The sequence below is a fragment of the Budorcas taxicolor genome, chromosome 16 (assembly GCF_023091745.1).
Source record: "Budorcas taxicolor isolate Tak-1 chromosome 16, Takin1.1, whole genome shotgun sequence".
Classification (NCBI taxonomy): domain Eukaryota; kingdom Metazoa; phylum Chordata; class Mammalia; order Artiodactyla; family Bovidae; genus Budorcas; species Budorcas taxicolor.
This window is the reverse complement of record NC_068925.1, coordinates 38,039,716-38,053,797: the sequence shown is the minus strand read 5'-3', so window position 1 is coordinate 38,053,797 and position 14,082 is coordinate 38,039,716. Positions and strand designations below refer to the sequence as shown.

Below are 14,082 nucleotides of genomic sequence, written 5' to 3'. Positions count from 1 at the left end.
TTGCAACCCCATGGACTGTAGCCCACCAGGCTCCTCTGTCCATGGGATTCTCCAGGCAAGAATACTGGAGTGGTTTGCCATTTCCTCCTCTAGGGGTCTTCCCGACCCAGGGATTGAACCTCTGGCTCCTGCCTTGCCTGAGCCACCTAGGAAGCCCCAACCTGATAATAGTTACTACTATTGTAATAATAAAAATGACAGTGGTTTAATAATTTCTTCTTGCTGTTCTTGCAATGCTGTTAGGGGAAATGGCAATTACTAGGTGCTAGGCAGCATTCTAAGTACTTTACATACTCAAAACCTGTGACGTTAGTTCTAGCAATATCCAGTTTTATAGATGAAAAAAACTAAGATATGGAGGGATTAACTAACTTCCCAATGTCACACACAACTAATTTCTGGTTGAGTCTGGGTTCAAATTCAGGTATCCTGTGTTCAAATATGGATTGCACCTAGCCATTTTATTAGTTTGTTTGCTGTTATTTTGTTTTAAAGAAAGTTAGCTGTACAGTGACTTCAGGCAGTGTGTATGTGACTTGTTGACAAGGATAGTTCTGCTCAATGGCTTTGCTATATTGCAGGTAGACATGCAAAAGGAAGTCCTGCTCACAGGGATCCAGACCCAGGGCGCCAAACACTACCTGAAGCCCTACTACACCACCGAGTTCTGTGTGGCTTACAGCTCTGATCAGAAAAACTGGCGGATCTTCAAAGGGAACAGCACAGAGAATGTGATGGTCTGTGGGCACTGCTGTTTCCTCCCAAGCCTAGGGTTACTATATCTTTTTGAAAAACACCTTTTGGGTGTTATAAATACAAACGGCATTTTTAGTGTTTTATGAAGAAAAGTGGTAAAGTGATGTGTTTGTATATTATAAACTAAAAAAATAACCTTAACTTCTAAAATTTCAAAACTCCATAAAACTTGCAAGAAAAATCTCTTTATCATCAAACTAAGTATCCAAACTTCTCAGATTGGCAGATGATATATAGCAGAATATCTGGTTGTGTGCCTTAAAGAGCCCATGCTAAAATTGGGCCACCAATTTTTGATTTTGCTCTCACATTTTATTTTGTTCTTTAGTTCAGTGTAACTGAAGGAAGCCCCAAATGAAGGAAATAGCAGTGTTAATACGAGCAATGCTGTGAGGTAGTGATTCTCATGTTTCTTTTTTTTTTTTTTTTTTTTTGCTGCCATGCCCGAGGAGTGATGTTCCCCTGCTGGATCTTCCAAAGGATCTTCTCACTGGGTTATTCCCAATGACCCAATTATTTCAACTCCAATCCTTCCCCTCCTCCCTATCCCCTCTCTCCAAAGAAAGCTATCTGAATACAAGGATCAGTCCACCGTTTTTATACTAATAACCTTGAATCACTTTCATTTTTTTCCGTAAATCCTTTACTATTTTACTATCTTCTATGTCATCATTTAGCTATTTCTTATAATAAATCATTTGCACTATAACCTTAGAATAGATCATGAAAACCTTAAATTATGAGTCTTAGCAATCAGTATTGCAGAGAGTACACAGATTAAAGTCCATAGCTTAAAGATTTTTGCATCTATGTTTGCGAGGGTTATCTGTGTATAGTTTTGTTTCTACTGTCCTTTTGTTTTAATGTGAGAATAATACTAGTTTCATAACATAAATTAGGTATGCTCTTCTATTTTCTGGAAGAGATTATCTAGTATTGATGTTAATTCTTTAAACTTTTGGTATAATTCACCAGTAAAAGCCACGTGGACCTGGAGATTTCTTTTCTGGGACTTTTAAAATTACGAATTCTTTTTTTTAAATAGTTACATGTTATTCAGATTATCTATTTCATTTTGGGTGAATTGGGATAGTTTGTGTTTTCTCAGTCACTTGAGTCATTTCTTCTAAGTTGTTAAATATACATGTACAGGTTATTTGTATTATTCCCTTACTGTCCTTTTGATTTGTGTAGGGTCTGTAGTGATATTGCCTATTTCATTTATGATACTGGTAACATGAATCTCTTCTCTTTTTTGCTTTATCAGTCTTAGTACAGATTTGCCAATTTTCTTTAATCTTTTAAAAGAACTGGTCCTTTGTTTGATTGCTCTTATCTATTGCTTTTCTGTTTTCAATGCTACTGATATCTGCTCTTATCTTTGATTTTCCTTGGCTCTTTCTGACACTGCTCTGCCAGGGAAGGGGGATGGGACACAGCCTCTTTACTGCCAGGTAGAGGTCACAGTCCATTCTCCACTTGGCCTCCTCTGTTGACACGTGAGCTGGGACCCTTCTCCTCCTTGCAAATAGGTAAGGATGGAATGGTCTCCACTGACACTACAAGAGTGAGAGCCTTATTATAAGATAGAAGAGATGGAAGTCCGGGGTCTCTATTTTGTTTTCTCTGACACCACTCCAGTGACAGTGTTGGGGTGCCTCATTACAGTCTCATGAGCATGGGAGTCTAGGTTCCCCATCTAGCCTTTGCAGCTGTTGGTAGGGAAGGGGGACACAGTGTTTTCTAACCTATGGTGTTTGGCTTAAAGTAGAACAATTGTTGCCTACAAGTTTTCAGTCTTGCTAGACTGCCTTTTCCTGGTCCTGAGGCCAGAGAAAAAATGCTTTCGCTGTTTATTTTGTTTTTGTTTGTATGTTTGTCTGTACCTATTGGTGGCTCCTGATTCCCGGCTTCCTTACTTATAAGTCTGTATATGAGGTAAAAAGAAAACCCAGGGGACTGGCAACGTGTTGTTCCTTGGGTCCCGAGAACCCTAGCCAGTCTGTCTTCTCTTCTCCACCTTTCAGAGTCTTTCTATGTTTTCAGTTGTACTCAGTAGGAGGAACAGGGCAAAATTCATCTATACTATCTTCCTGAAGTAGAAGTCTTCCCAATTATCTTTTAAGACCAAATTAATTTGACTCAGGCTACCTGAAACGTAATATTACAATATTAAACTGGATGAAAATTTTATTATAAAATCACTTTATAGATAATTGTTACATAACTAAAATTTCCTCTTTTCCTCTAGTATTTTGGTGGCAATTCAGATGCTTCTACAATCAAAGAGAATCAGATTGACCCACCTGTTGTGGCTAGATACATTAGGATCTCTCCAACTAGATCCTATAACAAACCTGCCCTTCGATTGGAACTGCAAGGTTGTGAGGTTAATGGTAAGGAACACAGATGCATTATTTTCTTGCTCAGTTCAGTTCAGTCTCTCCGTAGTGTCCAACTCTTTGCGACCCCATGGACATTTTTTCACTGCTATTCATCAAATCAAAATTTGGGGCATATGGGAGAATGAGTAGAATTTTTAGTTTTCTCCAATTACTAAGGCTCCTAGAAAAACCTCTGTGAAACACAGGTTCCATTCAAGGAATGATCTAGACTGAGACTGGTTCTAGCAGCCAGAAGGCAGGCACCATCTCTCTGAACAATGTTTGGACCATATGGACACTGCTCTGACCCTCCAAAGAAGGACCCTAGCAAAGCATGACCTCCACCAGCCCACTTTCAATAAGAATTGAGAGTCAAACTGGGTCTGACCCTTCTAAAAGCCTTCCAACCAGGTCACTCAGACTTTAAGATAATAAAAGTATCTTGCAACATTACTGGATATATTAGGTATTCAATAATTGTTTTTGAGAACTAAATCTGCTTCCCAACTTCCTGAAACCTTGGTTGAACTCTGTATTCTGTTTCACATTCTATGTAGGTACCCAAGCCTTTTCTAAGTAAGTTTCAGTTTTTCAAGGGATGTAATGTGACCTGTGGTATATATAAATCTAGGCAATCATAAATGGCAATAATAAAATTCTTCTATATATAATAAGATGTTTAAGGTGCTCATCAAACATTCTTCTCTCTTAGAGTGGTACTTTCCAACATTTTTTACTTCAAAGCATATATAGAATATAACCTTAGTCTCACAGTCCACAGTAAAAGAATGAAACAGACCACCCTGGGCTTGGCTGATCCAGGCACCACCAAGTTGCTCAAGGGCTGAGGGAGGAGGGAGATCAATATACAAACATACCTAAAACTTGCTGCAGCACACCTACTGGGAAGGTACAGCACCTTCTCTCAGGGTAGAGGGAAAAAGTACAGCTCACAGCGGAGAAAGTAACTGAACCTTGGAATCAGTTTCTTATCAAAGCAGATAATAATACAATAAACTCTTGATATTCATGAGGGATATGGAAAGGGCATTTTACCCATGCCCAGATAACCATGGTATATAACATCCTCCACATAAAATGCAAATTTTGTATAAGCAGGAAAACTTGAAACAGCTCCATAGTATAGCGTGTGCATGCTCAGTTGTGTCTGATTCTTTACGACCCCATGAACTGCCCATCAGGCTTCTTGGTCCATGGAATTTTCCAGGCAAGAATACTGGAGTGGATTGCCATTTCTCCCTCCAGGGGGATCTTCCTAACCCACAGATCAAACCCATATCTCCTGCATTAGCAGGCAGATTCTTTGCCACTGAGCCACGTGGGAAGCCCTGAAACAGCTCTTTAAGTCATTATTTTTTTCCTTTCCATATGGTCTATGATGTGAACTGGTCGTTTGTTCAGGTCATAGAGTCAAGCTACCCTAAAATGTGACATTCAACAATGCTAGTCTGTTTAAAACCTCCATTTTCTATACAAGAAGTATTAATTATAAGATCTCTTCACTTTTTTTATGTTTATATAATTAGTATCTATGATAGACATTCTTCTTTTAAGCCTCTTTTTTCTTGAAGAAATTAAGGTATCACTTCAAGAAAATGTCTACATGATTTACTAGCAAGAACAAAGTGTCTTGTCTCTGTGATACTTTATATACATAGGGGCATCCTGGGTGGCTCAGATGGTAAAGAAACAGCCTGCAATGTAGGAAACATGGGTTTGATCCCTGGGTTGAGATTTCCTGGAGAAGGGAATGGTTAGCCACTGCAGTATTCTTCCGTGGAGAATCCCACGGACAGAGGAGCCTGGCAGGCTACAGTCCAATTGGTGAAGGGTAGGACATGACTGAGCAACTAACACTTTCACTTTCATGTATATACATGGATGTTTTACTCCTTGGAAGAAAAGTGATGACCAACCTAGATAGTATATTCAAAAGCAGAGACATTACTTTGCCGACTAAGGTCCGTCTAGTCAAGGCTATGGTTTTTCCTGTGGTCATGTATGGATGTGAGAGTTGGACTGTGAAGAAGGCTGAGTGCCGAAGAATTGACGCTTTTGAACTGTGGTGTTGGAGAAGACTCTTGAGAGTCCCTTGGACTGCAAGGACATCCAACCAGTCCATTCTGAAGGAGATCAGCCCTGGGATTTCTTTGGAAGGAATGATGCTAAAGCTGAAACTCCAGTACTTCGGCCACCTCATGTGAAGAGTTGACTCATTGGAAAAGACTCTGATGCTGGGAGGGATTGGGGGCAGGAGGAGAAGGGGATGACAGAGGATGAGATGGCTGGATGGCATCACGGACTTGATGGACGTGAGTCTGAGTGAACTCCGGGAGTTGGTGATGGACAGGGAGGCCTGGCGTGCTGCGATTCATGGGGTCACAAAGAGTCGGACACGATTGAGCGACTGAACTGAACTGAACTTAGGAATATTGTCTACCTGGAAGCAGAGACCAAAGTTTCCATGATTCTCTGAAGGAGGGAAATGAGTTTAGATGTTTAGAACATGGCATTTGATGTCAGACTGCCTGGGCTCAAATCTAGTTTCTGATTCTTTCACCAGTGTTACTTTAGTCAAGTTTCTTTTTCTTGCTGTGCTTGTTTTTTCATTTGTAAAATGGAGCTATTTAAGAGCATTAAGTAATACATGTATAGACGGAAAACATTGGTGTGATGGTTGTTTTGTTGTTACTTAGCAGTAATATTATTTGTCTCTGCTGAAGTACAAAATACCACAAAGGAGTATCGGTGGTGTGTAAATACTCACATTACTTTTCTCTTGACAGGATGCTCCACACCGCTGGGTATGGAAAGTGGAAAGATAGAAAACAAGCAAATCACTGCTTCTTCGTTTAAAAAGTCTTGGTGGGGAAATTACTGGGAACCCTTCCTTGCTCGTCTTAATGCCCAGGGCCGTGTAAATGCCTGGCAAGCTAAGGTAAACTGTCCCCTGTGAATGGAGTTATCTTAGTCTTTCTGAAGAAAGCATAGGCCCTCACTCCAGGGAACATGGGAACCCGGGAAGCCAGAAGATTCTCCCTTGTTTCTACAGAGTATGATACTATGTCTGAAAACGAAGATGTGTGTTGTGTTGACAGTTTTAGCTCAGAGAGAAGTTATCATCTCTGTGGTCTTGATTTAGACTAAGGGTGGGCAAAACTTTTCTGCAGAGGGCCAGTTAATATTTTAGGCTTTGTGAGTCATACATTCTCTGTCATAATTACTCAAATCTATCACTGTTGTGGGAAGCAGTCATCAACAATATGTAAATGAATGAGCATGGCTGTGTTCCAATAAAACTTTACAAAATCAGGCAGTAGGCCAGACTGGGCCTTGGGCTGTATTTTGCCAGCTCCTGATTGAGACAACTTACATTATCAGTAAATGATTTAGATTTGTACCATCTTCTCTTCTTTGGTTCCCTCCACAATCTAGCACTATCCTTTATTTTCTTAAGTGTGTCATTTAAATTTTTTTGTTCCTGTTTTTTCAGAACTCTGTAACATTCCTTTACATTGGTGACATGATAAAATGCTGCCAAACCAGGTTTTTAAATCTGTGATCTAAGTTTTATAAACACCTCACAGAGAGTTATATTGCCCTAGATGTTAGCCCATTGAGCAATTAAGGTAACTTAGTTCTAGGGTAACTATTAATATTGACTCATATTTATTTCATTCTTCAACTGACCTGGAAAATCAGAAAACCATAAGAAATCAGAACAGTCCAGTCAATCAACGTAAGCCAAGTTCCCTATTTTCTATCCACCTAACGCTCTCTCTTGGAGAAGGCAATGGCAACCCACTCCAGTACTCTTGCCTGGAAAATCCCATGGATGGAGGAGCCTGGTAGGCTGCAGTCCATGGAGTTGCTAGGAGTCAGACACGACTGAGCGACTTCACTTTCACTTTTCACTTTCATGCATTGGAGAAGGAAATGGCAACCCACTCCAGTGTTCTTGCCTGGAGAATCCTAGGGATGGGGGAGCCTGGTAGGCTGTCGTCTCTGGGGTCGCACAGAGTCGGACACGACTGAAGCGACTTAGCAGCAGCAGCAGCAATCCTCTCTCTTGAGAAAGTGAAAGTCGCTCAGTCATGTCCAACTGTACAGTCCATGGAATTCTCCAGGCAAGAATACTGGAGCCTTTTCGCTTCTCCAGGGGATCTTCCCAACCCAGGGATCGAACCCAGGTGTCCTGCATTGCAGAAAAATTCTTTACCAGCTGAGCCACAAGGGAAGCCCAAGAATACTGGAGTGGGTAGCCTATCCCTTCTCCAGTGGATCTTCCTGACCCAGGAATTGAACCTGGGTCTCCTGCATTGTAGGCAGATTCTTTATCAACTGAGCTATCAGTTGATAGCTCAGGGAAGCCCCTCTCTTAAGAAAGCTACACTCCAATTCCCTGGACTCTCTATAGAATTCCGTGTCCTAATCTTAAATTAGGCCACCAGAAAGGAAAAGGGAGTTGTCTGGTGCAAGTGGTGTAAACAAGAGTTTGGACCCCATCTTAGGGCTTCCCAGGTGGCACTAGTGTTAAAGAATCCACTTGCCAATGCAGGAGACATAAGAGATGGAAGTTTGATCCCTGGGTTGGGAAGATCCCCTGGAGGAGGGCATGGCAACCCACTGCAGTATTCTTGCCTGGAGAATCTCAAGGATAGAGGAGCCTGGTGGGCTATAGTTGATGGAGTCACAAAGATTCAGATGTACTGAAGAGACTTAGCACAGACTCCGTTTGGATAGTCTCGGGGACCAATGTCTGTGCCCTGAAATTCATTTCTCAACTACCATAGAGTCACAGAATGTTAGAACGGCAAGGGGTTTTTATAAAGCATCTGGCCCAGAGTTTCCTCTTAGGTCTAAACACATACACCCATGCTAAGTTGCTTCAGTCGTGTGCAACTCTGTGACTCTATGGGTTGCAGGCTGTGACTCTGTGGATTGTAGCCAAGTCTAACCACAAAGGAAGTTAAATAATTTTAGTTTAGCCTGGTGGCAGAATCAGGAATCCCACTCTCCAAATAAACAGATCTGTGGTCCTTGTACCATCTGAAGCAACCCAAGTACTCATTTTGCAATTTTGCAAAAGGGGAGAACTGAGACCCACAGAAATTAAAGTAATAAAAGTGACAGTATTATATAACATTTTTATTTAATTTCTATAATATAAATAGTGAAGTGAAAGTCACTCAGTCGTGTCTGACTCTGCGACCCCATGGACTGTATAGTGCAATTCTCCAGGCCAGAATACTGGAGTGGGTAGCTGTTCCCTTACTCCAGGGGATCTTTCCAACCCAGGGATCAAACCCAGGTCTCCCACATTGCAGGAAGATTCTTTACCAGCTGAGCCACAAGGGAAACCCAAGAATACTGGAGTGGGTAGCCTATCCCTTCTCCAGCAGATCTTCCTGACCCAGGAATTGAACCGGGGTCTCCTGCAATGCAGGCGGATTCTTTACCAGCTGAGCTACCAGAAAAGCCCTATAATATAAATAGTGAAAGTGAGATCGCTCAGTCGTGTCTGACTCTTTGCAACCCCGTGGACTGTAGCCCACCAGGCTCCACTGTCCATGGGATTCTCCAGGCAAGAATACTGGAGTGGGTTGCCATTTCCTTCTCCAGGGTATCTTCCTGACCCAGGGATCAAACCCAGGTCTCCTGCATTGCAGGCAGATGCTTTAACCTCTGAGCCACAAGGGAAGCCCCATAATATAAATAAGATAATAAAAAATAATCATTCCCTGGCAATCCAGTGATAAGCACCCTGTACTTTCCCTGCAGATGCATGGGTTTGATCTCTGGTTAGGGAACTAAGATCCCACATGCCATGCAAGGCAACCAGGGAATTTTAGGTCAGAACTATTTGTTTCACTTAACCATCAATTAGTATAAAATGTCTTTTATAGAGCTCCTTTAGAGAGGCTGAAAGTCCAAACCAGGCATGTGCAGGTATGTGCACAAGTGTCTCTATCTGTTTTATGGTAGAGACAAAAAGATATATACCTACAAAAATCTTCTAGTTACCTATATGCATGCTGTATCATTCACACAACCTTCAGTTCATTTCAGCCGTTCAGTAGTGTCCGACTCTTTGTGACCCCATGAATCGCAGCACGCCAGCCCTCCCTGTCTTTCACCAACTCCTGGAGTTCACACAAACTCACGTCCATCGAGTAGGTGATGCCATCCAACCATCTCATCCTCTGTCATCCCCTTCTCCTCCTGCCCCCAATCCCTCCCAGCATCAGAGTCTTTTCCAATGAGTCAACTCTTCACATGAGGTGGCCAAAGTATTGGAGTTTCAGCTTTAGCATCATTCCTTCCAAAGAACAGCCAGGACTGATATCCTTTAGAATGGATTGGTTGGATGTCCTTGCAGTCCAAGGGACTCTCAAGAGTCTTCTCCAACTCCACAGTTCAAAAGCATCAACTCTACACAACCTTGAAAACACACTAAAACACCAGCAGATGTCACTACAGGGTGTTACAAAATTAGCCCAAATTATCTAATACAGTACATTTAATTAATTTGCTTTAAAAATACAGTAACGTGATTGTAGCATATGTGTATACACATACAGCCATATATATATGAGTGATGTTGAGAAAATATATATTGGTTATTTCATATAGAATTGAACACTACATTGTTGTTTAGTTGCTAAATCGTGTCTGACTCTTTGAGACCCCATGGATTGCAGCCCACCAGGCTCCTCTGTCCATGGGATTCTCCAGGCAAGAACACTGGAGTGGGTTGCAATTTCCTCCTCCAGGGGATATTCCTTACCCAGGGATTGAACCTGCGTCGATCCACATTGGCAGGCAGATTCTTTACCACTGAGCCACTAGGGAAGCCCAAATGAGACTATGGGCCAGGATAAATCTCCCAAAGATGAAAATTAATCTCAAGTTATTCCAAAACTCAATTAGTCTTTCTGATCTTCTTTCTCTAAACACCTAATGCCAAACATGTGACTAGGCATTTTGTTTAGGCCAGAGACAAGACAACTACTATGGCATGTCCAGCCCTGGGTGTAGCTTTATCAAGTCTCTCAAATAACATGTTTATTTGAAATATCAGAAAAGAAGAAATTGGACCTCTTCTCCTATTGACATTTGACATTAGCGATGGAAAGAAAACTGGAGCTTTTCTAAAATAAGTAAGAGAAAGTATACTATCTAGTCCTTTCCCAAATAACGTCAATAATATCATCATAGTATTTAATTCTTTTCTTGTCATTGTGGTAAAAGTTGCATAATATAAAGCATACTATTTTAAGCCATATTTAACTGGCAGTTCAGTGAACTAAGTACATTCACACAGTTGTACAACTCTCACCATCATCCAGCTCCCAAATTTTTCACCTTCTTAGACCGAAATTCTCTCCCCATTAAACACTAACTCCCTATTTCTCTTCCCTACCCCTCCTCACCCTATGGCCCCTGGCATCTATCAATATACTTTCTGACTCTATGACTTTGACCATTCTAGGCATCTCGTATAAGGGGAATCAAACAGTATTTGCACTTAATGTATACTGCAATGCATTTTATACTATACCATCATAGTATTTTAAACCACCTTGCTTAAGAGAAAAATATTTAGATAATTTAGCAATTGACTTTTTTCCTCAGATAAAATATATTTATTTTTGAGCTCCATCTGTGTGCCATACGTTGTGTTTAGTACCTGGAAACAAAGCTAAGTCCCTGCCCTCAAAGAGTAAGGAATACAAGTAAACAAATAACTATTATCCAATGGGTAAAATATTCCAGAAGTTTCTAAACATGCTGATGATAAATGAAAAGGAACAGGGGAGGATTCTAGGAGAAAGGGAATTCTCAGGGATGAGACAGAAAAGAAATCCTTTGACCTCAATGCATTTCTGAGTATTTCGATCTAAAAAAAAGCAAAGGTTTTAACCTCTGTCTTACCCATTGTTCTAATCATTTTCATAGGCAAACAACAACAATCAGTGGTTACAAATTGATCTGCTCAAAATCAAGAAGATAACTGCGATTGTAACACAAGGTTGCAAGTCTCTGTCCTCTGAAATGTATGTGAAGAGCTACACCATCCATTACAGTGACCAGGGCATGGACTGGAAACCTTACAGGGAGAAATCCTCAATGGTGGACAAGGTACAGAGAGATCTTGGCAAAAAGGAAACAATTTGAAAACTGCTGTGATGAGACCAATACCTCAAATTTGCAAATAGCTCTTGTATTTGATAAGTGTGCATTGATGTGCATCACTCCTTACGTCTTCTAAGTCCTGGACCTGGTCTTGGGACAGGGACCATGTATACTATCTTTCTGTTTTGACTGAGCCACCTGCAAAATAATGAGAACGACAGGGGATGGTGTGAAGTTTAACTGTCTCTGATTGAGGAAGATGGTGAAAGAAAGGGTCATCTCAGCCTGCTTGGGCTGTGTAATGAATTACCACAGCCTGGGTGACAAACAAAAAGCACTTATTTCACACAGTTCTGGAGGCTAGAATCCTAGATCTGGGTGCCACCATGGGCAGGTTTTTGGTGAGGGCAGTCTTCCTTGCTGTGCCTTCCTATGGCCTTCCTCGGTGTGTGCACACACAGAGGGAGATGCCATGAAGGCCCTACCCCCATTCCTAGTCCTAATCACCTTTCAAAGGCCCCACCTGCCAATATCACCTCATTGAGAACGAGGGTTTGAAGACATGAATTTTGGAAGGACACAAACGTACAATCTATAACAGGGGTCTACAAAACCTACCATATTAGCATTGGCACCCCACTCCAGTACTGTTGCCTGGAAAATCCCATGGACGGAGGAGCCTAGTGGGCTGCAGTCCATGGGGTCGCTAAGGGTCGGACACGACTGAAGTGACTTAGCAGCAGCAGAAAACCTATCATTTTAGCATTAGCTTAGTTATACTTGTTACTCACATCTGATCAAATACCTATGGCCATATTCCTTTCTGTGCCATACTGTTACTAGGCAGAAAACAATTGTTATCCTTCCCCATGAGGAGATTAATTTCTTGCAAGATGAACTAATGCATCACACTCTTAAATTCCTAGCTATGTGGATTTAAAATCTTACTAGAGGCAAAGCTAAGGAGATGAGCCAAATATTCCAGGAAAGGGAACTGGGCTGAAACCAGTAGGAGGGGGAACACAGGAGTAGGGGATGGATGTTTACTGGATGCTCATCATGGACCCGGCCCTTATCTTAGTTAATGGGTTTGAATCTCTCTTTCTCTCTCTAAACCTCCAGTTTGTTTCGGTTGGATTGGTTTATTTCTCACTGTATCAGGATGTTCTCATAGTAGGGTAAGCATCATTTTGATAAACAAATAGTGACTCAGTCTCTGATGTATGTACATCTTGGGGAACTTTCTGGGAATGACAAAAGCACACCTCAAACTCAGTTTAGTTGAGGATGTAGGGCATATGACAGAAAGGATATTAATACATAGAAATGTGTGATTGCATTTTATTTGAAATGTTAGTAATAACTAACCATAATCATTAGCTATTACTAACATTTAAAATAAAATGCAACCCTGCGTTTTTATGCTTATTATCTGGTGCTTAATAAACACTTGTAATATGTTGACATGCTCTTAAAATCTTCACAACAACTTCTACTAGGTAAAATCTATTATCTCCATTTGGCCAATGAGGAAAAAACAGAAAATCAAAGTCTATAAGTAATTTGCTCAAAGTCACATAACTACAAGGAGGCTAAAGGTAGAGATGTATTTGTGGCTGCTTCACAGCCCCATATCAGATTTCTTTATTTTTTCCTATTTCAACTCAGATCATTGGAGAGGTGATATCCCTAAAGAGGCATGTCTGGAGTCAGATTTCATAACTGATTGAGGATCATCTTTGTGATAAGTTGTATGTGTTCATTGATATCCACAGTTTGAACTAAAAAACACAAAAAATTACCTGTAAGATTTTTTTAACTGAAATACAGTTGATGTACAATATTATGTTAGTTTCAGTTATAAGATTTCCATACCCATTATGCCATCATTAAAGAGTTTCTCATATTTTGCTTTCAGATTTTCGAAGGAAATAATAATGTCAGAGGACATGTGAAGAACTTTTTCAACCCACCAATCATCTCCAGGTTTATACGCGTCATTCCTAAAACATGGAATCAGAGTATTGCACTTCGTTTGGAACTCTTTGGCTGTGATATTTACTAGAATTGAATATTTTAAAAGATAGGAGGGACTTAACGATATCAAACCACTCAGAGTGGGCAATGCATTTTGTAGCTATTTTAAGTATTAAAAATTTTCCATTATTTCTCTTTTTTCTATTAGAGAATAAAATTTTATATGTGAAACCTATATGATATAACTCCTGATAACCACTAAGTAAGATGATGACTATTATTTCTTCATTAATTTGAATATAGATAGGAAAACACCAAGAACCAACAAGAAAAGGCTTTTACTTCACTGATTAAAAATTCTATCTAAAGTAATACTCATATGATTAACATTCTTCATTATAGTTTTCTTAAATGCTATACACATTAATAAAAGAAGCATTACTTCCTTAAACCACTCATAAACCCGGGTAACTTTCATTCCTACATTTTCCCTTAAAAGAGCTATGATTTAAGAGTACAGGAAAAAAACAGTATTTCTAAATGTTTTGCTTATCTTGACAATGGAGGAAAAAAAAATCTTACTGCATGAAAGAACAAGTGTTTAAAATGCCCTGTCTTACTGACATGACAATGATTGTTCTGACCCTCCAGGAGTAAAGATATAAGTAAGCATGTTTTCAGCGGTTCCGCCAGACTTGTGACTCTGGCCTGGTTTCCCTTGGGACTGATTGCATACACTGATGTTCAGGGTTAGGGATCATTAATAGGACAGGTCTAAAATAAACATGGGATGGCTGAATGTGTAACC

At 40.4% G+C, this 14,082-nt stretch overlaps 1 protein-coding gene across 1 annotated transcript in view; it reads left to right on the top strand.

Moving 5' to 3' along the window:
- The window catches only part of F5 (coagulation factor V), a 74,842-nt gene extending 61,480 nt beyond the window's left edge, over window positions 1-13,362 (top strand). The window contains exons 21-25 of the mRNA XM_052654050.1: window positions 582-737; window positions 3,008-3,152; window positions 5,948-6,099; window positions 11,121-11,303; window positions 13,216-13,362. Of these exons, the coding sequence (XP_052510010.1) occupies window positions 582-737; window positions 3,008-3,152; window positions 5,948-6,099; window positions 11,121-11,303; window positions 13,216-13,362 (783 nt within the window). The remainder of the gene's footprint in view (window positions 1-581; window positions 738-3,007; window positions 3,153-5,947; window positions 6,100-11,120; window positions 11,304-13,215) is intronic.
- The last annotated feature ends 720 nt before the right edge of the window (window positions 13,363-14,082 follow it).